Here is a 20,301-nt window from a genome sequence, read left to right as displayed (position 1 = left end):
ACAGATCACACACCTCATTCCCCTTCATTGTGGTTTTACTAAGCAACAGTAAACTGGCGAACACTGAACCATTTCATATTGTATCATTATTACTAGCAATCATCGTTCATTGATTTTTTCCCCGATGAACATGAACCTTGTCTATCAGATTGCAACATTTCAACCTTAATATCAGATGGCTTGGCGAGTGTTATCTTACTGAAGTTCTTTGATACAATTCAATGAGGAAAAGCGGTTATTCGGAGGTTAGAGGTCAGAGCTGCCACATCCCTACCCGTTTGTGTTTTTAAAGAAGCGCACGCTGAGGAAAGAGGAGGAAGCGAGAGACGGAGAGAGGATGTGGACGTTGCTGAGCCTGCTGGGACTCTTTATCTGTGGCTGCCCATCCACCGAGGGGCGCACCCTGAAGTTTGTCGTGGCGGTGAGTCACATCCAGCTGATCTGTATTCACACTGCTTGATCCACACATGTAATATCTAGTATACTTACTGGAAAATCTAGAATACTTTTGTAATATCTAGAATACTTATTGGGAAATCGAGTGCACTTATTGTAATATCTAGAATACTTATTGTAAAATCTAGTATACTTACTGTAATATCTAGTACACTAACAGGAAAATCTAGTATACTTACTGTAATATATACAGGTAGTATAATAGTTACTGTAAAAACAGTATTATGTTGTTACTAACATAACACTAAGAGACATTATGTTGTAACTAACATAACACTACTTGGTATTACTATTACTGTACGTATATTAAGTATAAAGGCAACTTATTACCGAAGCCGAGGTAGGTATAAGAGCAACGTGCTACTCAGGAACACAGTACACGTGTGCCAAGAGGACGCTGTGCTCAAGTATATGTACTTGACAGTAGGTCCCATTGCAGTGCTGGCTCAGTAGGTAGAGTATGACATAAGTAATGAAAAAGAGATTGTCCGCATCACTGGTATAGCTCCCAATTGATTATTAGGTTAACACCCTAGCGTGTGCAACGTTTCGAGAGTATGACATAAGACCTGTGGCTTGTGTAAGGTGTTCCGCCATGGTGATCGATCGCCCATCGAGACGTATCCCAGGGACCCCCACGGAGAGGGCGTCTGGGCCCAGGGCTTCGGACAGCTGACCGAGGTACCGCCCCCTGCTGGAGAACACACACACACACACACACACATATACACATATCATACACTTTATTCAGTAGAACGTGAGATGTGACCGCAATCTAATTTATTATCATTTATCAATTAAATAAAAAAAGGTTTCAAATCTGATGCGATAATAATGTGTTTTATCTGGGGAATTAGGATTTATCAAGACAAATGAGGAAGCATTTATCAATTACTATTAATATTACCACACATTCAGTTTGTCATCCATCCTCTGTTATTACACCCCAACCAAGCTTAGAGCAGGCAGCAGAGAATGATTGCCAGAATGGAGAATGATGGTCATGTATTTCTGAAGATTTGTCCTGCATCTCTCTACACGTGCAGCTGGGCATGAGGCAGCACTTTGACCTGGGCAGGTTTCTGAAGAGGCGCTACGAAGATTTTCTCAGCCAGGACTACAACAGCAAAGAGGTTCGGCATCTAACCGACCTGTCCCTGACCAGGGCTAGAGAAATGCCTTGCCCTTCCCTATCTATTTCTGTCTGTCTGAGTGTGTGTGTGTATGTGTGTGTGCGTGTGTATGTATAAGTGTCTATGTGGGAGTGTGTGTGTAAAGGTATGTGTGTGTGTGTGTGTGTGTGTGTGTGCACGTGCACGCATGTGTGGTTGTGGTTGTGTGTGTGTGCGTGCGTCCTTGTACCCAACATGTGATGTAACCGTGTTGTCCCTGTGTGGAGTGTGTCATGTGTGTGGGGGGGTTAATAAGCCTGACTCATGTTCATGATGTCACAGGGATGTAATATGTAGTGATGTAATAAGTGGGTTTATCTGGCCTCCGGGCCAGACCGTGTGTAACAGCGTGATGGCTCCCTGCCGCCCGCATGCCCCGAGGCTAGCCCTGTCATCCTGTCGTTACTAACGTCTGATCTCTGTTTCCCCTTCCTGCCTTTCCTTCTCCGCCACTTCCTGCCGTCTCTTTATCTCTTTTCATCTCTTTCTCTCCTCCGTTCATCGGCAGTCTCCCTCTCTTCCGCTCTCCCTCGGTGCTTTTCATCCTCTCTCTCTCTCTCTCTCTCTCTATCACTCTCTTTGTCTCTCCCTTTATTAAGTAACATACAATTACTACTCAAATAACACTTGTCGTTCTCTGTCTGTCTCTGATAATCAGTTTGTTGGCTGAAGTGTCAGTAGTACCGTGTGTGTGTACCTATCTGACCGCAGGCACGTCTCACTCACATCCAAACTGTCTTTGTCAACATCACAGGCACCTCCGTTGTTGCCAGATTGATTTACAGTGATTTACAGATTTACAGTGTGAAATAACTTATTTACACATGGACACAGAAAATAATTAAAAAGTAAAAAAGTGTTAGAGGCGTATTATCTCTTACCATAGTTATCACATTGGAATAGGCTCACAGTTACTGTATGTACTGTTAAATTAGCAACAGTTAAAATCTGACAAATGTTAGACATCTTTAATTTACAGCACAGGTAAAATCCCAGCCCAACACCACCCTCACACTGGCAGCAGAGTCTATGAATGTCCTGTGATTTCAGCATTTCAACTAACTTAGCTAGCAAACTAGCTAGCTAACTAGCTAACTGATCCTCTGCTGTTGTCCCCTCAGGTGCTAACTAACTAACTAACTAACTAACTAACTAACTAACTAACTAACTAACTAACTAGCTAGCTAGCTAGCGAACTAACTAACTAACTAACTAACTAACTAGCTAGCGAACTAGCTAGCGAACTAACTAACTAACTAACTAACTAACTAACTAACTAACTAACTAACTAACTAGCGAACTAACTAACTGGCTAGTTGATCCGCTTCTGTCGTCCCCGGAGGTGCTAACTAACTAACTAACTAACTAACTAACTAACTAACTAACTAACTAACTAACTAGTTAATTAACTAACTAGCTAGCTAACTAGCTGTTAACTAACTAACTAACTAACTAACTAACTAACTAACTAACTGACTAGCTGGCTAGCTAAATAGCTGGTTAGCTGATCCTCTGCTGTGGTCCCCTCAGGTGTACGTGCGCAGCACCGACTACGACCGCACGCTGATGAGCGCCCAGGCCAACCTGGCGGGGATGTTCCCCCCGAAGACACGCCCATCGCCCATCACACCCCAGTTACCATGGAGACCGATCCCTGTGCACACCGTCCCCAGAGCCCAGGACAAGGTGGGCCGCACACACACACACGCACGCACACGCACACGCACACACACACACACACACAAATAGACAGACACACACACACACACACACACAGATAGACAGACAGACAGACACACCCACACACACACACACAGATAGACAGACACACGCACACACACAGACACACACACAGATAGACAGACATACGCACACACACACACAGACACACACACACACACACACACACACACACACACACACACACACACACATACAGATAGACACACACACACACACACACACAGACTGTTACGACTCAGTCAAGCTCGTCTCTGTCTGGTTGATTAGATGAGCCATAACACAATGTGAACAGAGCCAATATACAGTATAGTGGTAAACAAACCTAGGCCAACAAGACACATGCCAAGGGGAAAATTTAACTATGAGCAGTGCCAAATCAAAGAAATCATTGTAACACAGACAGACAGACAGACAGACAGAAACACACACACACACACACACACACACACACACACACACACACAGTAACCTACTTTTTTTTTTTTTTTATATATATTTTTATTGAATAACAGGTCTTTGAAAATCAATGTACATTCAGGGTCCACATTTTTCCCCTTTTTCTCCCCCCCCCCACCCCACCCCACCCCGGTCCTACACACAATTTCTAATACATTTACATTGAAAACAGGCATCGAAACAAAGCACAATTATTCACCATCACACATCATAAAAGAAAAAAGACACAAAAAAAAGAAATCAAAGACAGAAGCAACAGCCCTTCCTCAATGTAGTGGAAACATCATTCAGTGTTACAGAAAAAGCGAAACAGCCCTGTAGGTAGCTTGCAGTGTTCAGTGTCATCATCAAATTGGACATTAGAATGAGTACCTCAGTTGTCCTGTAGCGTCTTTAGTTTAGTCATGTAATTAGTCACAGGGCCCCATACAGATTCAAATTTCCCTGGTGATCCCCTCAGGTCATACTTAATTTTCTCCAAGTGTAAGAACATCATGAGGTCTTTGAGCCACAGAGCAGCTTTGGGGGCATATGAAGATTTCCAATCTAACAATATTCTTCTACGTGCCAATAGTGATGCGAAGGCAATGCTGTCAGAAGTGTTCCTCCTAGTAGTTATTTGATGGTCTGGTAATACCCCAAAAATGGCAGTTTCCGCACACGGTTTCAGCACCACACCCAAGGCCTCAGCAAGGTGTTTGAAAATATTTGCCCAATAGCTCCGTAGGTGAGGGCAGGACCAAAACATGTGTGTCATATCTGCGGGAGACATACGACACCTATTACAGGCATCCGTGACATTGGGGTATATTTTAGATAATCTAGAGTTGGTATAATAAATACGATGGACAACCTTAAATTGTATCAAACTGAGCCTGGCGCAAGATGTGCTGTTATTCACCCGAGCCAGTGCTCGATCCCATACACCTTCATCTATATCTTGACCGAGTTCATCTTCCCAAGCCAGTTTAATTTTATCTAGAGAGTTTCCTGTGAGAGGGGAAATCAAGGTGTATATTTTGGAAACAAGACCTTTTTGGGACGTGGGGATGTCTAAAATTAAATCAACTACCGAGTCAGGGGGTCTATTGGGGAAAGAGGGGTTATTCAGTTTGGCCCAGTTACGTACCTGGAAGTACCGGAATAGCTGTGTTTTGGGGAGACTAAATTTTTCACACAATTGACTGAAGCTACAAAAAACATTATTTATATACAGGTCTTTTAGTCTGACAAGCCCTAACCCCTGCCACATAGAAAATGCTATATCAGTATAGGGAGGTAGGAAGAGATGGTTCTTGCAAATGGGGCTATTAATAGATGGCCCTTGGTATCCATAAGCACGTCTAAATTGGTACCATATTCTTAAACTTGAAACAACAATCGGATTGTTGGAGAATTGAGTAGGTCGAATGGGCAGTTGAGACGAAAGCAACGCCAAAAGAGAGGTAGACGGGCAGGATTTGGCTTCAAGTTCACACCAACTTAGTGTTGGTTCTCTAACCCATAGAATCATTTTGTGGATGTTGGCTGCCCAGTAATAGTTTTGTATGTGAGGCAACGCCAATCCACCATCAGATCTATGCCTTTGTAGGAACTCTCTCTTGATCCTGGGAGTCTTGCCTTGCCATATGAAAGAGGAGATCAATGAATTAATCGTACAAAAAAATGACTTGGGTAAGAAGACAGGCAGACACTGAAAAAGGTACAAAAAACGGGGAAGCACGTTCATTTTTATGCAATTGACCCTCCCAGCAATTGTTAGATGCAACCTATTCCACCTTTCCAGGTCTACTTTAAGCCTTTCGATCAGGGGCGGGAAGTTGTCCTTGTAAAGATCTGACAATTTTCGACAGATATTCACACCTAGATATTTAAATGTATTCCTCGACAGTTTAAATGGGAAGCTACCTTCAGTGATCCGAAGGGCTAAATTGTTCACAGGAAAGCATTCGCTCTTAGAATAGTTCAATTTATAACCTGAAAAGGTTCCAAATCTATTCAATAATTCAACTATTTGTGGAATCGTAGTCATGGGATCCGAGACAAGCAACAATAAATCATCCGCGTACAATGAAAGTATGTGTTCTGAGCCATGTCTGATAATTCCACGCCTGAAGCTTGCCGATTTAAGTGCGATTGATAACGGCTCAATTGCTATAGCAAATAATAGCGGGCTTAATGGACACCCCTGGCGAGTTCCTCTACCTAGAGTGAAATATTGGGAGTTCATCCCATTAGTATTCACTGAAGCCCTAGGTGAAGAATATAATAATGTTATCCAGGACACAAACTTGGGACCAATGGCAAATCTCTCAAGGACCTCAAACAAATACCCCCACTCCACCCTATCGAATGCCTTTTCTGCATCCAAAGAGACCACCACCTCTGGTGTCTCATCAGACGCAGGGGATAGAAGAACGTTTAGAAGGCGGCGAATGTTAGAGAAGGAGTGTCGGTTTTTCATAAACCCAGTTTGATCTAATGATATAATGTCTGGCACAATCACTTCAAGTCGCGCAGCTAATGTTTTGGCTAGGATCTTATAGTCTGTATTTAAGAGCGAGATGGGGCGATAGGAGCTACAATCAGAACTATCCTTGCCTGGCTTCAAGAGTAAAGTTATCGAAGCTTCTGTAAGTGTTTGGGGCAACGCACCACGGTCCAGGGAGTCACTGAACATTCTTAAAAGGAGGGGGGTTAATTTACCACTAAATTTTTTATAAAACTCTATTGGATAGCCGTCTGGGCCGGGGGCCTTGCCACTTTGTATTAGCTTGATCGAATCCGCAATTTCATTAGGTTTTAAAGGTTGATCCATCACACTCACTTGAGCAGGTGTAACGGAGGGGAATTCCAAACCATCAAAAAATGTTGCCCTGTCCGCATTATCAGCTGGGGATTGCGAGGCATACAGCCCAGAGTAAAATGTTTTAAATGTGTCATTAATAACCGACGGAATTACTGTGAGTTCGTCTGAAGGGGTCCTAATCTGTTTAATTTGATGGGAGGCCGAATTGATCTTAATTTGGTGCGCCAGAAGGCGGCCCGCCTTCTCCCCATGCTCATAAAATAATCCACGCGATCTTAAAATTAACTTCTCAGTTTCCTCCGTTGAGAGCAGGTTATAGTCCATCTGTAGATTTTGTCTATCCTTCTCTAATTCAGGGGATGGGGATATTGACAGTTTACTGTCTAGATCTGCTATACTACTCAAAAGATGTTCCTGTTTTTGTTTTCTCAGTTTGTTTTGGCTCGCCGAATACGATATAATCTCTCCTCGAACTACTACCTTTAAAGTCTCCCAAAGAAGAGACGGGGAAACCTGGTCAGAAGTATTGGTTATTAAGAAATCATCGATCACCCTAGAGATCATTCCACAGAACCCCTCATCCTTTAGCAGTGAACAGTTCAATCTCCAGGGAGGGCGTGTCTTTCTTAAGAGTGTGAAAGAGAGGTCAAGTAACAATGGTGCATGATCCGATAATACTATGGTTGAATATTCTGTGCTTGCGACAGAGGGGAGAAAGTAGCTATCTATAAAAAAGTAATCAATTCGCGAAAATGTTTTATGAACATGGGAGTAAAAAGAAAACTGTTTTGTCGTGGGATAGAGAGAACGCCATGGGTCCACACATCCCGTCTGACTCAGAAATGATGAAAAGGCCTTGGCCATTTTTGAAGGGGCATCTCGTTTTGGGCTGGATCTGTCTAGTAACGGATTCATTGTGCAATTAAGGTCACCGCCCAATATCAAGTGGTGAGAGTTCAGATCTGGTAGGAGTGATATTACCTTCCCAACAAATGCTTCATCATCCCAGTTAGGTGCGTAGAGATTTAAAAGAACAACTGTGACACTACTGAGAGAACCTGTGACTATCAAAAAACGTCCATGAGGATCAGCTACAACATTGGTTGGGCTAAACTGTAATTTCTTATGCACTAAGATGGCTGTACCCCTTGCTTTGCTACTAAAATTAGAGTGAAAGGTTTGGCCAACCCACTGAGCCTTGAGTCTATGATGGTCTTTGGTGGTCAGATGAGTCTCTTGTAGAAAAGCAATGTCAGTTTTAAGGTGTTTTAAGTGAGAGAAAATTCTACCTCTTTTGACTGGGCCATTGATCCCCTTAACATTCCACGAAACAAATCTCAGACAAGCTCCACTATTTCCCATTGCATTAGCCATAGCCAATATTGTGCATAATGTTGTATGAAGAGGGCCTTCTTGAAGTAAGGTGATGAATAAAATAAAAATGAGATATAAAAGCAGACATGTAGTAGTAGGACCTAACATATAAACCCCCCCTAAACAAAGCTCTCAGAACAGAGAGCGTATAAACATACTCACACACTCCTAGGCTTGTTCTAGGAACGAGAACAAGCAGCAGGACTCCAGAAACTGTGTCACTTCCGTATGACATAGACCTATTAGCTTCTCTAACGTAACTCAGCATGTAGGGCTCCTATCCCTACAAACCTGTCTGTGGCATAAAGTATCGTGCAACTCAATGCCAACTGCACTCCATACAACATAACTTAAAGTAGGTCTAAACAGCGCAATAGTAAGGTAGAACCTAGACAGCGCAACAAAATGGTAAATATAGATGGAGTAGATGGACTACCCACCCACACTATGGGCCATAGATGTTACCCCCAAGTTAGAATTATGATTATTATTATTTTTTAATTATTATTTTTTTCTCTCCGTTTCTCCTCCCCTCTCCTACATATGTATATCCTCCCCTTCACTTCTTATAATTAAGTGATTAAAGTTATTTGATTTTTTTTTCCTATTCTTAAAGGAAATTCAATTCAGCTAATAAAGTATGGGAGGTTAAGACAATAAATCCAGTGCACAAGCCCTGTTGGCCCACAATTATAATGCAGTAGCCTACCTGAAAAATAAACATACCTCAATCGTTTCCATAAAAAAAAAAAAAGGCTACCATGTTATTGAGTTGAAACGAATAAGAGAAGAGAGAAAAACGAACCAAAAAAACAACAAAAACAATGTCTCTAAGGTTCAACTTCCCCGTGGCTGTCACGGGTATCCAGCAGCCGCGCATTCAGTCCAGGCAAGGCCGGTGCTCGTTGATCCGTAGGCGATCCACTAGCCAGTGGAGGCGACGCGCCGGTTGTAAAAGTCTTGAGCGCTTTGCGGGGAGTCAAAGTAGTGTTCCTCGTTCTTGTACGAGACCTGGAGACGGGCTGGATGGAGCAGGCGGAATTTTATTCCTTTTTGATAGAGAGCGCCCTTGACTGGGTTGAACGCAGACCGCTTCTTAGCTAGAGAGGCGCTGATGTCAGGATACACCCTTAACTCCGTTCCGCCGTAATCCAGCTTGTTTTGTCTGGCCCATCTTAAGACTGCCTCCTTCTCCTGGAAACGGAGGAACTTGACAATGAAAGCCCGAGGTTTCCTCGCGTTGGCATCCCCAGGTCTGGGGCCGAGGGATCGGTGAGCTCGCTCTATTTCCGGAGCACTGCTGAGAACACCAGGGCCACCCGTTACCTCCATCAGCAAGTCGGACATGAACTTCACCGGGTTTTGGCCTCTCTCGCTCCCCTCGGGTATGTTGATTACTCTCAAGTTTGATCGCCTGGATCTGTTCTCAAGATCATCAACCCGCTCCTGAAGCGTCATGGTCTGGGACTGCAGGGACTCGACCGCGGTTTCCAACTCGGTGAGTTTCCCGAAGTTTTCACCCACCAGCGCTTCAGTTTTAGCCAGACGGCTGTTGAACAGTGCGACTTGCTGTCCCAATGAATCCACCGATACCCTCAGGGACTCAGTTGATTCTTGCATCAAAATAGCCATGTCCGTTTTGAAGCTCTCACGCTGCTTGCCAAGGAGAGCCTCGAGGTCGTTCTTGGTGACCGGGTCAGTGCTCCCGCTGTCAGTGGGTAAACCTTCCTTGCTAGCCAAGGTGGTGGCGGCCATGTTAGCTAGCTTAGCCGAGATGCTGCTAGCTCTGGTTGCTGTCGATGATTGTCTCTGTTTCAAGTTGCTCATTGCCCCGTAACAACTTTTAGAAGTACAATGCGAAACTGTCGTAATTGTACAGACAGATTTGAGAAATGGGAAAGGTAATGAAAAAGTTTTAATGAAAGATTTTGTCGGAGCCCTCCGCGCACCCGTCTGTTCACTGCCCCATCAGACCGGAAGTCCACAGTAACCTACTTGTAATTGTTTTATTTGATGTGTGATGTGATGTTTATTTGATGTGTGCATTGTTCACTCGGTGACGCTGTAAATGAGACACCTCAGTGTCCTTTCGAGTTTAAATAAAGGTTTGAATGAATGAATACTCACATACATGCACACACACACACACACACACACACACACACACACACACACACACATACAGTAGCCTACTCACATACATGCGCGCACACACACAAACTAACACACACACACACACTCACACAGAGGGGCAGACACAGACACACACACATACAGTAGCCTACTCACATACACACGCATACACACGCATACACACGCATACACACGCATACACACGCATACACACACACACACACACACACACACACACACACACACACACACACACACACACACACACAAACAGACACACATACACACACACATGCATGGCGTCCAAACACAGACACACACACTCTTTCTCTCTCTCTCTCTCTCTCTCTCTCTCTCTCTTTCACACACACACACACACACACACACACACACACACACACACACACACACACACACACACACACACACACACACATACTGTAAACACAGGCACACACACAAGCCCTCTCACCCAGCAGCTCTTAAGCTGGGCATGCAGAGTAGTGGTGGGTAATATGAGTTCACCACCTACAGCACAGCCCATAATTCCTGCTGTCAAAACATGATTATGGATTGTGACTGTGAACTCAATTCACATCCCACAACAAATAAAGTGTCTGGAAGAAGGTGGGACTAGCTAACAAGATGACCCGAGGATTACCTCAGTAACATCTGCCTTAAAACGTTTCATGACAAGAGCGTTGGTACATTTGACGGTGCACAGCAGGATGGCGTTTATTGAAAGGACAGTGTTGTTGTTTTATCTCACTAGCTGCTAAAATCTCCGAGCAGACACTGTCCCAGGTTTAGAGAGCTGATGGCCAGCAGCTCCGACAGCAGACCCTACCAGGCCTTCCTCCGCAAACACCAGGTAGGTAGGAACCTCAGGAACGGACAGAAAACTGAGCTAGGCCTCAGGAACGGCGCAAGTTTAGTCATCTGTACAAATAAAGTGAAAGACAAACAATGGAAAAAACAAACATTCAAAAGTAAAATTAAATTAAATTAAAAAACAGGTAAATGGTGTGCAGGTGAGGTTGGAAGCCTAAAGAGAGCTTACTGTATGTGAAACCACACTCTAATAATAATAATAACAATAATAATAATAATAACAATAATAATAATAATATTCTAAAACAGGCACAGTGACACCAGTCTGGGGTACAGAAGCCTTTAATAACGGTGCAGGAGAACATGGCAAACACGCTCATTTGTGGAAAAAATGATCTCATGTCGACATTGTAGGCTATAGGTTTGTGATGCACAGAAAACAAGTCTGTTCACATGTCATCTCACTGACGTCTTCTTTGAAACATGGTAATTATAAATGTTGAATCAAGTTTCTTTTAATGTACTGTATGTCATTTTTCTATTGTCCTTGTCCATTTCTCTCTCTCTCATCTTATACTGTATCACACCAGTTCCCATGCTATATTTGTTTCTTGTATTTTAGTTCCGTCAAAGACCTTGTTTGCTTTTTTCTCTACTTCATCTGCTCCTCTGTGATATCCTATGTCACAGTTGCTGTGTTGGCCAAAAAAGCTGCCCTGCGCAATCTCTCTCACACTCTCGTAGCTGTTAATTAACAGTCAGGATTGAATTAGATCACGAATTACATCGAAAAGATTTAATTAAACTGTCCCAATCAAGCTCATATTAAAGGGGTGTCTGGTGTTGTTGGAAGCATCCTTTCAATGAGCGTTACCGCCCCCTGGTGGAGGCATAGGGCATGACAACATAGAATGCAGCCAGCAAAATGTGGTAGACTGTTTTATAAAAAGTTAACAGTTGAGGAATTATGATGAGGAAATAAATAATATGAATGACTGAAAGTGGGAGATGTACTTTTATGTTCTTAATTTTGAACTATTTTTGATAGAGATTGATATAATGGAAGTATGACGTTCTAAACCGTGTCTTTATCTCCAAGAGTTTCATCCAGGAACTGGCCAACCACACCGGCTACCCTGTTTCCAAACTGGTGGGCAGGAAAGTGTGGAGGGTCTATGATACTCTCACCTGCCAGGTATGGTGGGCACACACACACACACACACATCTGCACACACTCATTCTCTCTCTCTCTCGCGCACACACACACACACATACACACACACAAACACACATGCACACAGACACACAGGCACGCACACACACACACACAGGTAGGCACACAACCACACACAGGCACGCACACACACACACACAGGTAGGCACACAACCACACACGCATGCACACAGACACACACAGGCACGCACACACACAAACACGCATGCACACAGACACACACAGGCACGCACACACAGGCACATGCTGTACACGTTCACACACACATACTTTCTCGCACATAATCTGCACACTCATTCTCTCTCTCTTTCTCTCTCTCACACACACACACACACATACCTGCACACACTCTCTCTCACACAATACACACACACACACGCACACACACACACCTCTGCACACACTCTCTCTCACACAGTAGACACACACACACACACACACACACACAAACTCATACTTATACATACACACACCTCCCCACCTGTACCTCTGCAACACATTGAAATGCTAATTAAGATAGGGCATCTGGCCTGGGCAGGATTGATAGGGCATCTGGCCTGGGCAGGATTGTGTGAGTAAGGCTCTCCGCCCGTACACACAAGCATATGGTATTTTCATAGGGGGGGGGGGGGGGGGGGGCTATAAATAGAGCTACTAATGAAATACAGAAACCACAGAATACAGGCGTCACAGTCAGGGGGGGTCGGCAGTGCGACCTTATACATTGTGCGAGATAATCTTGTTAAATGGTCATTATGTAAAGAGTGTGGTTTACACACTAACACACCTCCCCCCCCCCGACAGAGGATCCACAACCTGACCCTGCCGGGCTGGGCCACCCAGGCGGCGCTGCGCGCCCTGCGGGACATGGCGTCCTTCGAGGTCACCTACGGCATCGCCGGCCACCGGCGCCGGGAGAAGGCCCGGCTCTCCGGAGGTCAGCTGTACGGGGAGGGAGAGAGACGTGATCGGAAAAACAAGTTGAATAAACGTCGGGAGTCGGACGTTCATTTTACGTCATGGCTGTTGGGGAGTGTGTTCGTAGTCATAAAAAAAAACACACAAAAACAAGGCACTCTTCCTGCGGTTGAAAATGGAGGTAGAGCGGGTCGTCCGACGATCGTAGGGTCGGCGGGTTGAGTCCCGGCTCCTCCTCTGTCAACAGCGTAGGAGGGTCGTGTCCTCGGGCAAAGACACTGAACCCCAAATTGCTCCCAATGAGCAGCCTAGCACCTTGCATTGGTGACCATTGGTGTGTGAATGGGTGAACTAGAACACTGTAAAGCACTTTGGATAAAAGCTCTAAGTGTACGTGGTCCATTTGTGGTTGTGGTGAAGATGTGTTCATGTTATGTTGTGGTTGTTGTGGGACCCTGCATGTTCATGCTATGTGTTGACGTAGTGCTGTGCATTCTGTGTGAACTGGTCTGATCTACTGTAAGATGTTAGTGCTTGTGTCACAGGGAGTTAATAATGTTGATGTAATGTTTTTTTTTTACCAGCAGTCTTACTCAACGCCATCTGATTTGTTTAACAGGGGTCTTACTCAACGCCATCTTGAGGAACTTCTCCAAGGCGATGGACAATGGGAGCACTCTGAAGTTCATCATGTATTCAGCAGTAAGACAAACATTCATACTGTACTGTAGCCCAAAAAACAGTTTACACACACACACACACACACACACACACCTCACCCTGTGTGTCTCCGTAGCACGACTCAACCCTGATCACGCTGCAGGCTGCTCTGGATGTCTACAACGGCGTGCTTCCTCCCTACGCCGCCTGTCAGCTGTTCGACTTCTACCAGGAGGATGATGGGTAAGGTAGTCATTTGGAACTCTCAATCACCTCACATTGTCTCTGATATGACAGTTAGAGACACTGTATCTCTGGGAACATGTTGTTCATGTTCATTAAGTCACTTCTTTTGCTGGTAAATATAAACCTTGTAGTGAATTATATTTAAATATAAACCTTGTAGTGAATTATATTTCAGATGCGGTTAAATAAGAGTAGTACTGATCTGCCTACTTTATACTGTGTTAGGAACGTTCATCATCTTGGATTATGAATGAATCCTGTCTGGTTAACTGGTCTCACTGTGGTGAATCCTGTCTGGTTAACTGGTCTCACTGTGCTGTTAACTGGTCTCACTGTGGTGAATCCTGTCTGGTTAACTGGTCTCACTGTGGTGAATCCTGTCTGGTAACTGGTCTCACTGTGGTGAATCCTGTCTGGTTAACTGGTCTCACTGTGCTGTTAACTGGTCTCACTGTGCTGAATCCTGTCTGGTTAACTGGTCTCACTGTGCTGTTAACTGGTCTCACTGTGGTGAATCCTGTCTGGTTAACAGGTCTCACTGTGCTGTTAACTGGTCTCACTGTGCTGTTAACTGGTCTCACTGTGGTGAATCCTGTCTGGTTAACTGGTCTCACTGTGCTGTTAACTGGTCTCACTGTGGTGAATCCTGTCTGGTTAACAGGTCCTACTCCCTGGAGCTGTACTACCGCAACGACTCCTCGCGTGACCCCTACCCGACCCCTGTGCCTGGCTGCCGGGTGACCGCGTGCCCTTTGACCCTGTTCACCGAGGCAGTTAAAGGGGTCCTCACTGATGACTGGGAGGCGGAGTGCGGCCTCACACACGCCTGGTCAAAAACAGGTGAGGAGCTCCAGGGTTTTCTTACCTGCCTGGGTTGGTGTGTGTGTTTGTGTTTACAGTAGGAAAGAAAAATATTATGATCATATCACTTCTCTCTTTTCTAATTACCCCCCCCCCCCCCCCCCACAGGGATTATTGCCGGGCTTGCAGTTGCAGTAGCTGTCCTAGTGGTGGCACTGTTGGTCACCTCAGGATTATTAATCTACAGGAGAGGAAACCAGTACTCCAGAGAGGTGTAGGAGACTATAGTCCACGCAGAGCAGAGAGGAGTTACCGTACCATGCAGTACCACACTAGTTCTTATCTTTTCCTTGTAGCGATCTATTTGGTGTTTTGGGTATAAAGTTAAGGTGTCTTTATTACAGTATTTTAAGAAAATAGCCATTTAGAAGTTAAGTATTCTGTGTGTGGTATTCTTTTAGTTTTCCCAACATCTTTTGTAGGTAGCTTTGTCTCCTAACGAGTGAGTGAGATCAAATCAAATCAAGTATAGCACCTCTCGTGCAAATCACAAACACAAAGTGCTTTGTCAGAACAGTAGTGAACATGAATAAAGACTCAGTAGTGAACACTTCCAGTATGTTTTATTCTCCAGTGTGTCGTCCTTCTGACTGATGTTATGGTTCGGTTCGTGTGGTTTTACATTCTATACTGTTCTCACTTCTCCTCTGGGGCGGTGGGAGCTGTGGAGGGAACAGTGACAGAGAGAGAGGTCAGAAGAGAGACCTCTGCTCCACATGACTCCTGACACCATGAAGCACCAGTTCATCTCCCTACAACAGCCTGCCTCAGTCATGTTAACTGTCTCTATTACGAACCACCTTTGTGTAAAATGACTTTATTGAATGTCATCTCCCTGAATGGATATGGACAGTATACTAGGTTAAAGATCAGATGAATCACTATCTCAATCAATCAATCAATCAATCAATCAATCAATCAATCAATCAATCAATCAATCAATCAATCAATCAATCAATCAATCAATCAATCAATCAATCAACCAATCAATCAATCAATCAAGCAGAGTGTATCAGGTTATACAGCATATATCTCTCTCCCTCTCCTGCTCATTCTCTTTCTCTCTTTCTCATTCTCTCCCTCTCTTTCCCTCTCTCACTCTCTCTCTTACCCTCTCTCTCCCTCCTGCTCCCCGCACCCCTCCCCCCCGCGCCCCCGTACCTCGTATCACCAGCTTGCACTCTGACTCGACCTCCCCCAGGTTGTTGATGGCCTTGCAGGAGTACTTCCCCCCGTCGAACAGGCTGGGCTTGCGGATGTTGAGGGTCAGCACCCCCTGGTTGTTCTGCATCAGGAACTTGGGGTCGTCGCCCAGGATCAGGTTGTTCTTCATCCACACGATCTTAGGCTGAGAGGGAGGGAACGGGGAGGGGCAGATGCCATAGTGTGAGAGACTTCCGCTACGGTAAGATGTGGTGCATGACTTTACTTTAAAGACAAGTGAGGAAAATGAGAAAATTAGGAACTTATTTTTGTGAGAAGGATTTTTTGCAGGAAAACAGATAACTAAGCTCAGTAAACTAATTGAATTACCCTAAATGGCTAATGTCAACAGAGCACCAAACATAAGTGTTTGTTTTAAAGTTGACAGGGCAGCATATTAAATATGTACTGTGTTTATTTATTACTGTGTATTCAAACAGACAGACACACACACACACACACACACATACACACACACACACACAAACAAGACGCACACAAAGACACACACACATGCACAGATATGCACACACAGACACACTGTACGCACGCACGCACACACACACACTGTACGCACACACACACACACACAAACTATACGCACGCACACACAGTATGCAGTAAGCACACACACACACACACAAACAGATGCACACACACACGGATGCACACGCACATACACACAGAACGCACACGCGCGCACGGACGCACCTTGGGGAAGCCCCTGACGGAGCAGCTGATGGCGGTGCTGTAGCCAGCCACCACCGAGCGGTCCTGCAGGGGCTGGGTGAACCTGGGGGAGAGGCTCAGGTCCTTCTCCTTGAACAGGGTGGGGTTGTAGTTCAGGGCTGGGAGAGGAAGCACAGCATTACCCATAAACCCTCGGTCCTCGCTGAACGGTGACTCATACTACCTGTATGAATCCATTAGCGATCTATAGTATGAACCAGTAATGGAGACTAGTATTGATAGAATACTAGTGGTAATAATAATAAGTATTAATGTAAGTACGATGATGACAATGGGGAAGTACTTAGTTGAAATGTTGCCATCATGGTGGATGCTACTTATAAAGATAGGTATGTCAGCCAATACAGGCATACTATACTGTAAACTTTATCTCTCTCTCTCTCACACACACACACACACACACCTGTCTTGGTGATGATGGCCGTGTCCTTGCTGAGGCAGGGGTCCTCACTCACACCGACCAGGTTCTCGCTGAAGACGCGGAACATGTACTCGTTCCCCATGACCAGGTCAGACACTGTGCACTGAGGCCTCCTGGTGTGCTCATACACACTGAACCACTCCTGGACACGAGAGAGGGAGAGAGAGGGTGAGAGAGAGAGAGGGAGAGAGAGAGAGAGAGAGGGAGGGAGAGAGAGGGGGAGAGATGGAGAGGGAGACACAGAAAGAGAGCTTGGATGTTAATTGATGTTAAAAGAGCTTGGATGTTAATTGATGTTAAGAGAGCTTGGATGTTGATTGATGTTAAGAGAGCTTGGATGTTAATTGATGTTAAGAGAGCTTGGATGTTGATTGATGTTAAGAGAGCTTGGATGTTAATTGATGTTAAGAGAGCTTGGATGTTGATTGGACGGTTCAGGCCGATTGTGAGCAGTGCCCCTCAAGACGGGCGCCACGAACGAAGGAGGAGGAAAAGGGGCTTGGAATTCTGGGTTATGTAGTACTCCCGGCCCCCAGGCCTGCGTGCCAGATCCTCACCTTGGTCTTCTTGTCGGCCTTCTGTATGGTGTAGCCTGTGATCTCACAGTTGCCGTCGTCTTTGGGCGGTTGCCACTCCAGAGCTGCGTTGAAGCCCCACACCTCCACCACCTTCACCGCGGACGGGGGCCCCGGCAGGTCTGATTGGACAGAAACACACCGGGGGTCAACTACAGGCTCCTCTGATTGGATAAGGACACACATTTGGTTATCTAACATAAGATAAGAACAAACTCTGGGTCAACTACAGGCTCCTCTGATTGGATAAGAACACACATTTGGTCATCTACAGCAGGGCTCCCAACCTTTTTTCCCCAGAGCCCCCCACTTACACCTGATGGAATTTGCACCCCCCCTGCCCCCCCCCAAATCGCTGTGAACGTCCAGTCTGTGTGTGTTCGTAAGTGCGCAAATTACATCAGGTGTAAGTTAGGGGACAATGAAGCGCTTCGCCAATGTAGCAGTAATATTAATGTTGACACCATTCATAGTCTTTGATTAATTTATTGAATTTATATGGTTTTGTAGTGCCATAAATACAAGGCTTTTTGACCCTTCATCAGATATAATCATGTATTTTCTTAAAATTGCTGTGTGACATGTCAATAACATGATTCTTTGACAAATATTCGTCTAGCTAATATAAAGGCCTCAAACTGTCTGGGGCCTGGTCCCCCCCCTGTGATTGTTGGCGCCCCCCTAAGGGGGGCCCGGACCCCAGGTTGGGAAACCCTGATCTACAGGCTTCTCTGATTGGACAGATACAAATATTCTGTAAACATTACAGATATGATTCCCCAGAGGTTTGTGACCTCAAACTCTCTTTAAACAAACAACAATGAACAATTTAAATTGTATAAACATATCCCCTCTTACCCACGATGCGGAGTTCAAATGCTGCCCTGTCTTCCATATTCTCAATCTTTAGGACCAGCTCATATTTTCCGGAGTGTTCTCTCTCCGCCGAGCGGATGAAGAGGATAGAGTCCACGTTGGAGTTCAGGACGCCCACCTGCTTGGGGTCGACAGGCTCCCCGTCCTTGAACCATGTTGCAACTGGGCGTGGCTTACCCTGTCAGACACCACGACCGTATGTTTATTAGGAGCACAACAGGGATGGATGTTGAGAAATAACTTATTTCTGGTGGCTTCCTGTTATCTTATTATCTGGCTTCCTGTTCCCAAACCAAACCCTGGCCAGAAATCTCCCCAAACTTGGAAGTCAGGGCATATTTCAATAAAACAACCATATATTGAGAATATACATCCTTACTTTCTCGCCTGAAATGACAGAATAAATGGCATATTAACAATCCGAAAATAACATGAAAACGTAATAAAGTGTCATATTAACAATCCTACAGACACATCTGAGTCAACGGCTCAATGGCGGGTGACAGGAAGTGAAAACGAGCAAAACGCCCACGAGCGAGTCAATCACGGGAGGGACAGGAAAGACGAGGGATGACAAACTGCCCGGTGGACATGCACTGTTACACTGCTATTGACACTGGACTCATTTCTACTGCCCCACTGTGTGTCTATTCAGGTCATACAGCTAGAGTCTATTGGCTAGTTGATCCTGTGGTTTGTGTTTTATTGGTAAGTTGGTTGTATGGTCTTTGTTTCTATTGGTTAGTTGGTTCTATGAATTGTTCTATTGATAAGTTGATTCTATGGGCTGTTTCTATTGGTTAGTTGGTTCTATGGTTTGTTTCTATTGGTTAGTTGGTTCTATGGTTTGTTTCTATTGGTTAGTTGGTTCTATGGTTCTTGTTTCTATTGGTTAGCCGGTTCTATGGTTCTTGTTTCTATTGGTTAGTTGGTTCTATGGTTCTTGTTTCTATTGGTTAGCCGGTTCTATGGTTCTTGTTTCTATTGGTTAGTTGGTTCTATGGTTCTTGTTTCTATTGGTTAGTTGGTTCTATGGTTCTTGTTTCTATTGGTTAGTTGGTTCTATGGGTTGTTTCTATTGGTTAGTCGGTTCTATGGTTCTTGTTTCTATTGGATAGTTGGTTCTATGGTTCTTGTTTCTATTGGTTAGTTGGTTGTATGGGTTGTTTCTATTGGTTAGTTGGTTCTATGAGTTGTTTCTATTGGTTAGTTGGTTCTATGAGTTGTTTCTATTGGTTAGTTGGTTCCATGGGCTGTTTCTATTGGTTAGTTGTTTCTATGGGTTGTTTCTATTGGTTAGCCGGTTCTATGGTTCTTGTTTCTATTGGTTAGTTGGTTCTATGGATTGTTTCTATTGGTTAGTCGGTTCTATGGTTCTTGTTTCTATTGGTTAGTTGGTTGTATGGTCTTTGTTTCTATTGGTTAGGTGGTTCTATGAGTTGTTTCTATTGGTTAGGTGGTTCTATGAGTTGTTTCTATTGGTTAGTCGGTTCTATGGTTCTTGTTTCTATTGGTTAGTTGGTTCCATGGTTCTTGTTTCTATTGGTTAGTTGGTTCTATGAGTTGTTTTCAATGGTTAGTT

General features: G+C 44.6%; 2 protein-coding genes across 2 annotated transcripts in view; one reads left to right on the top strand and one right to left on the bottom strand.

Annotated features, from left to right (window-relative positions):
* Nucleotides 1–394: 394 nt before the first annotated feature.
* On the top strand, nucleotides 395–15,112 carry LOC311323713 (testicular acid phosphatase homolog; the record flags this gene model as incomplete). Its single annotated transcript, XM_084456009.1, has 11 exons — nucleotides 395–421; nucleotides 1,042–1,137; nucleotides 1,503–1,589; nucleotides 3,159–3,314; nucleotides 10,916–11,014; nucleotides 12,074–12,169; nucleotides 13,014–13,146; nucleotides 13,747–13,829; nucleotides 13,924–14,030; nucleotides 14,695–14,873; nucleotides 15,003–15,112. The coding sequence occupies exons 3-11, from the start codon at nucleotides 1,509–1,511 to the stop codon at nucleotides 15,110–15,112; spliced, it is 1,044 nt and encodes a 347-aa protein (XP_084312135.1). The 5' UTR covers nucleotides 395–421; nucleotides 1,042–1,137; nucleotides 1,503–1,508.
* A 418-nt stretch (nucleotides 15,113–15,530) lies between these two features.
* Nucleotides 15,531–20,301, bottom strand: part of LOC311323712 (myosin-binding protein C, fast-type-like) — a gene marked incomplete at both ends in the record, with an annotated part of 42,808 nt that continues 38,037 nt past the window's right edge. The window contains 6 exons of the mRNA XM_084456008.1: nucleotides 15,531–15,556; nucleotides 16,056–16,242; nucleotides 16,809–16,945; nucleotides 17,251–17,410; nucleotides 17,826–17,965; nucleotides 18,702–18,897. Coding sequence (XP_084312134.1) covers nucleotides 15,531–15,556; nucleotides 16,056–16,242; nucleotides 16,809–16,945; nucleotides 17,251–17,410; nucleotides 17,826–17,965; nucleotides 18,702–18,897 — 846 coding nt within the window. The remainder of the gene's footprint in view (nucleotides 15,557–16,055; nucleotides 16,243–16,808; nucleotides 16,946–17,250; nucleotides 17,411–17,825; nucleotides 17,966–18,701; nucleotides 18,898–20,301) is intronic.

Source organism: Borostomias antarcticus (assembly GCF_949987555.1).
Source record: "Borostomias antarcticus genome assembly, chromosome: 22".
NCBI lineage: Eukaryota > Metazoa > Chordata > Actinopteri > Stomiiformes > Stomiidae > Borostomias > Borostomias antarcticus.
Note: the sequence above shows the minus strand (reverse complement) of the source record. Positions and strands in the feature narration are given on the sequence as shown.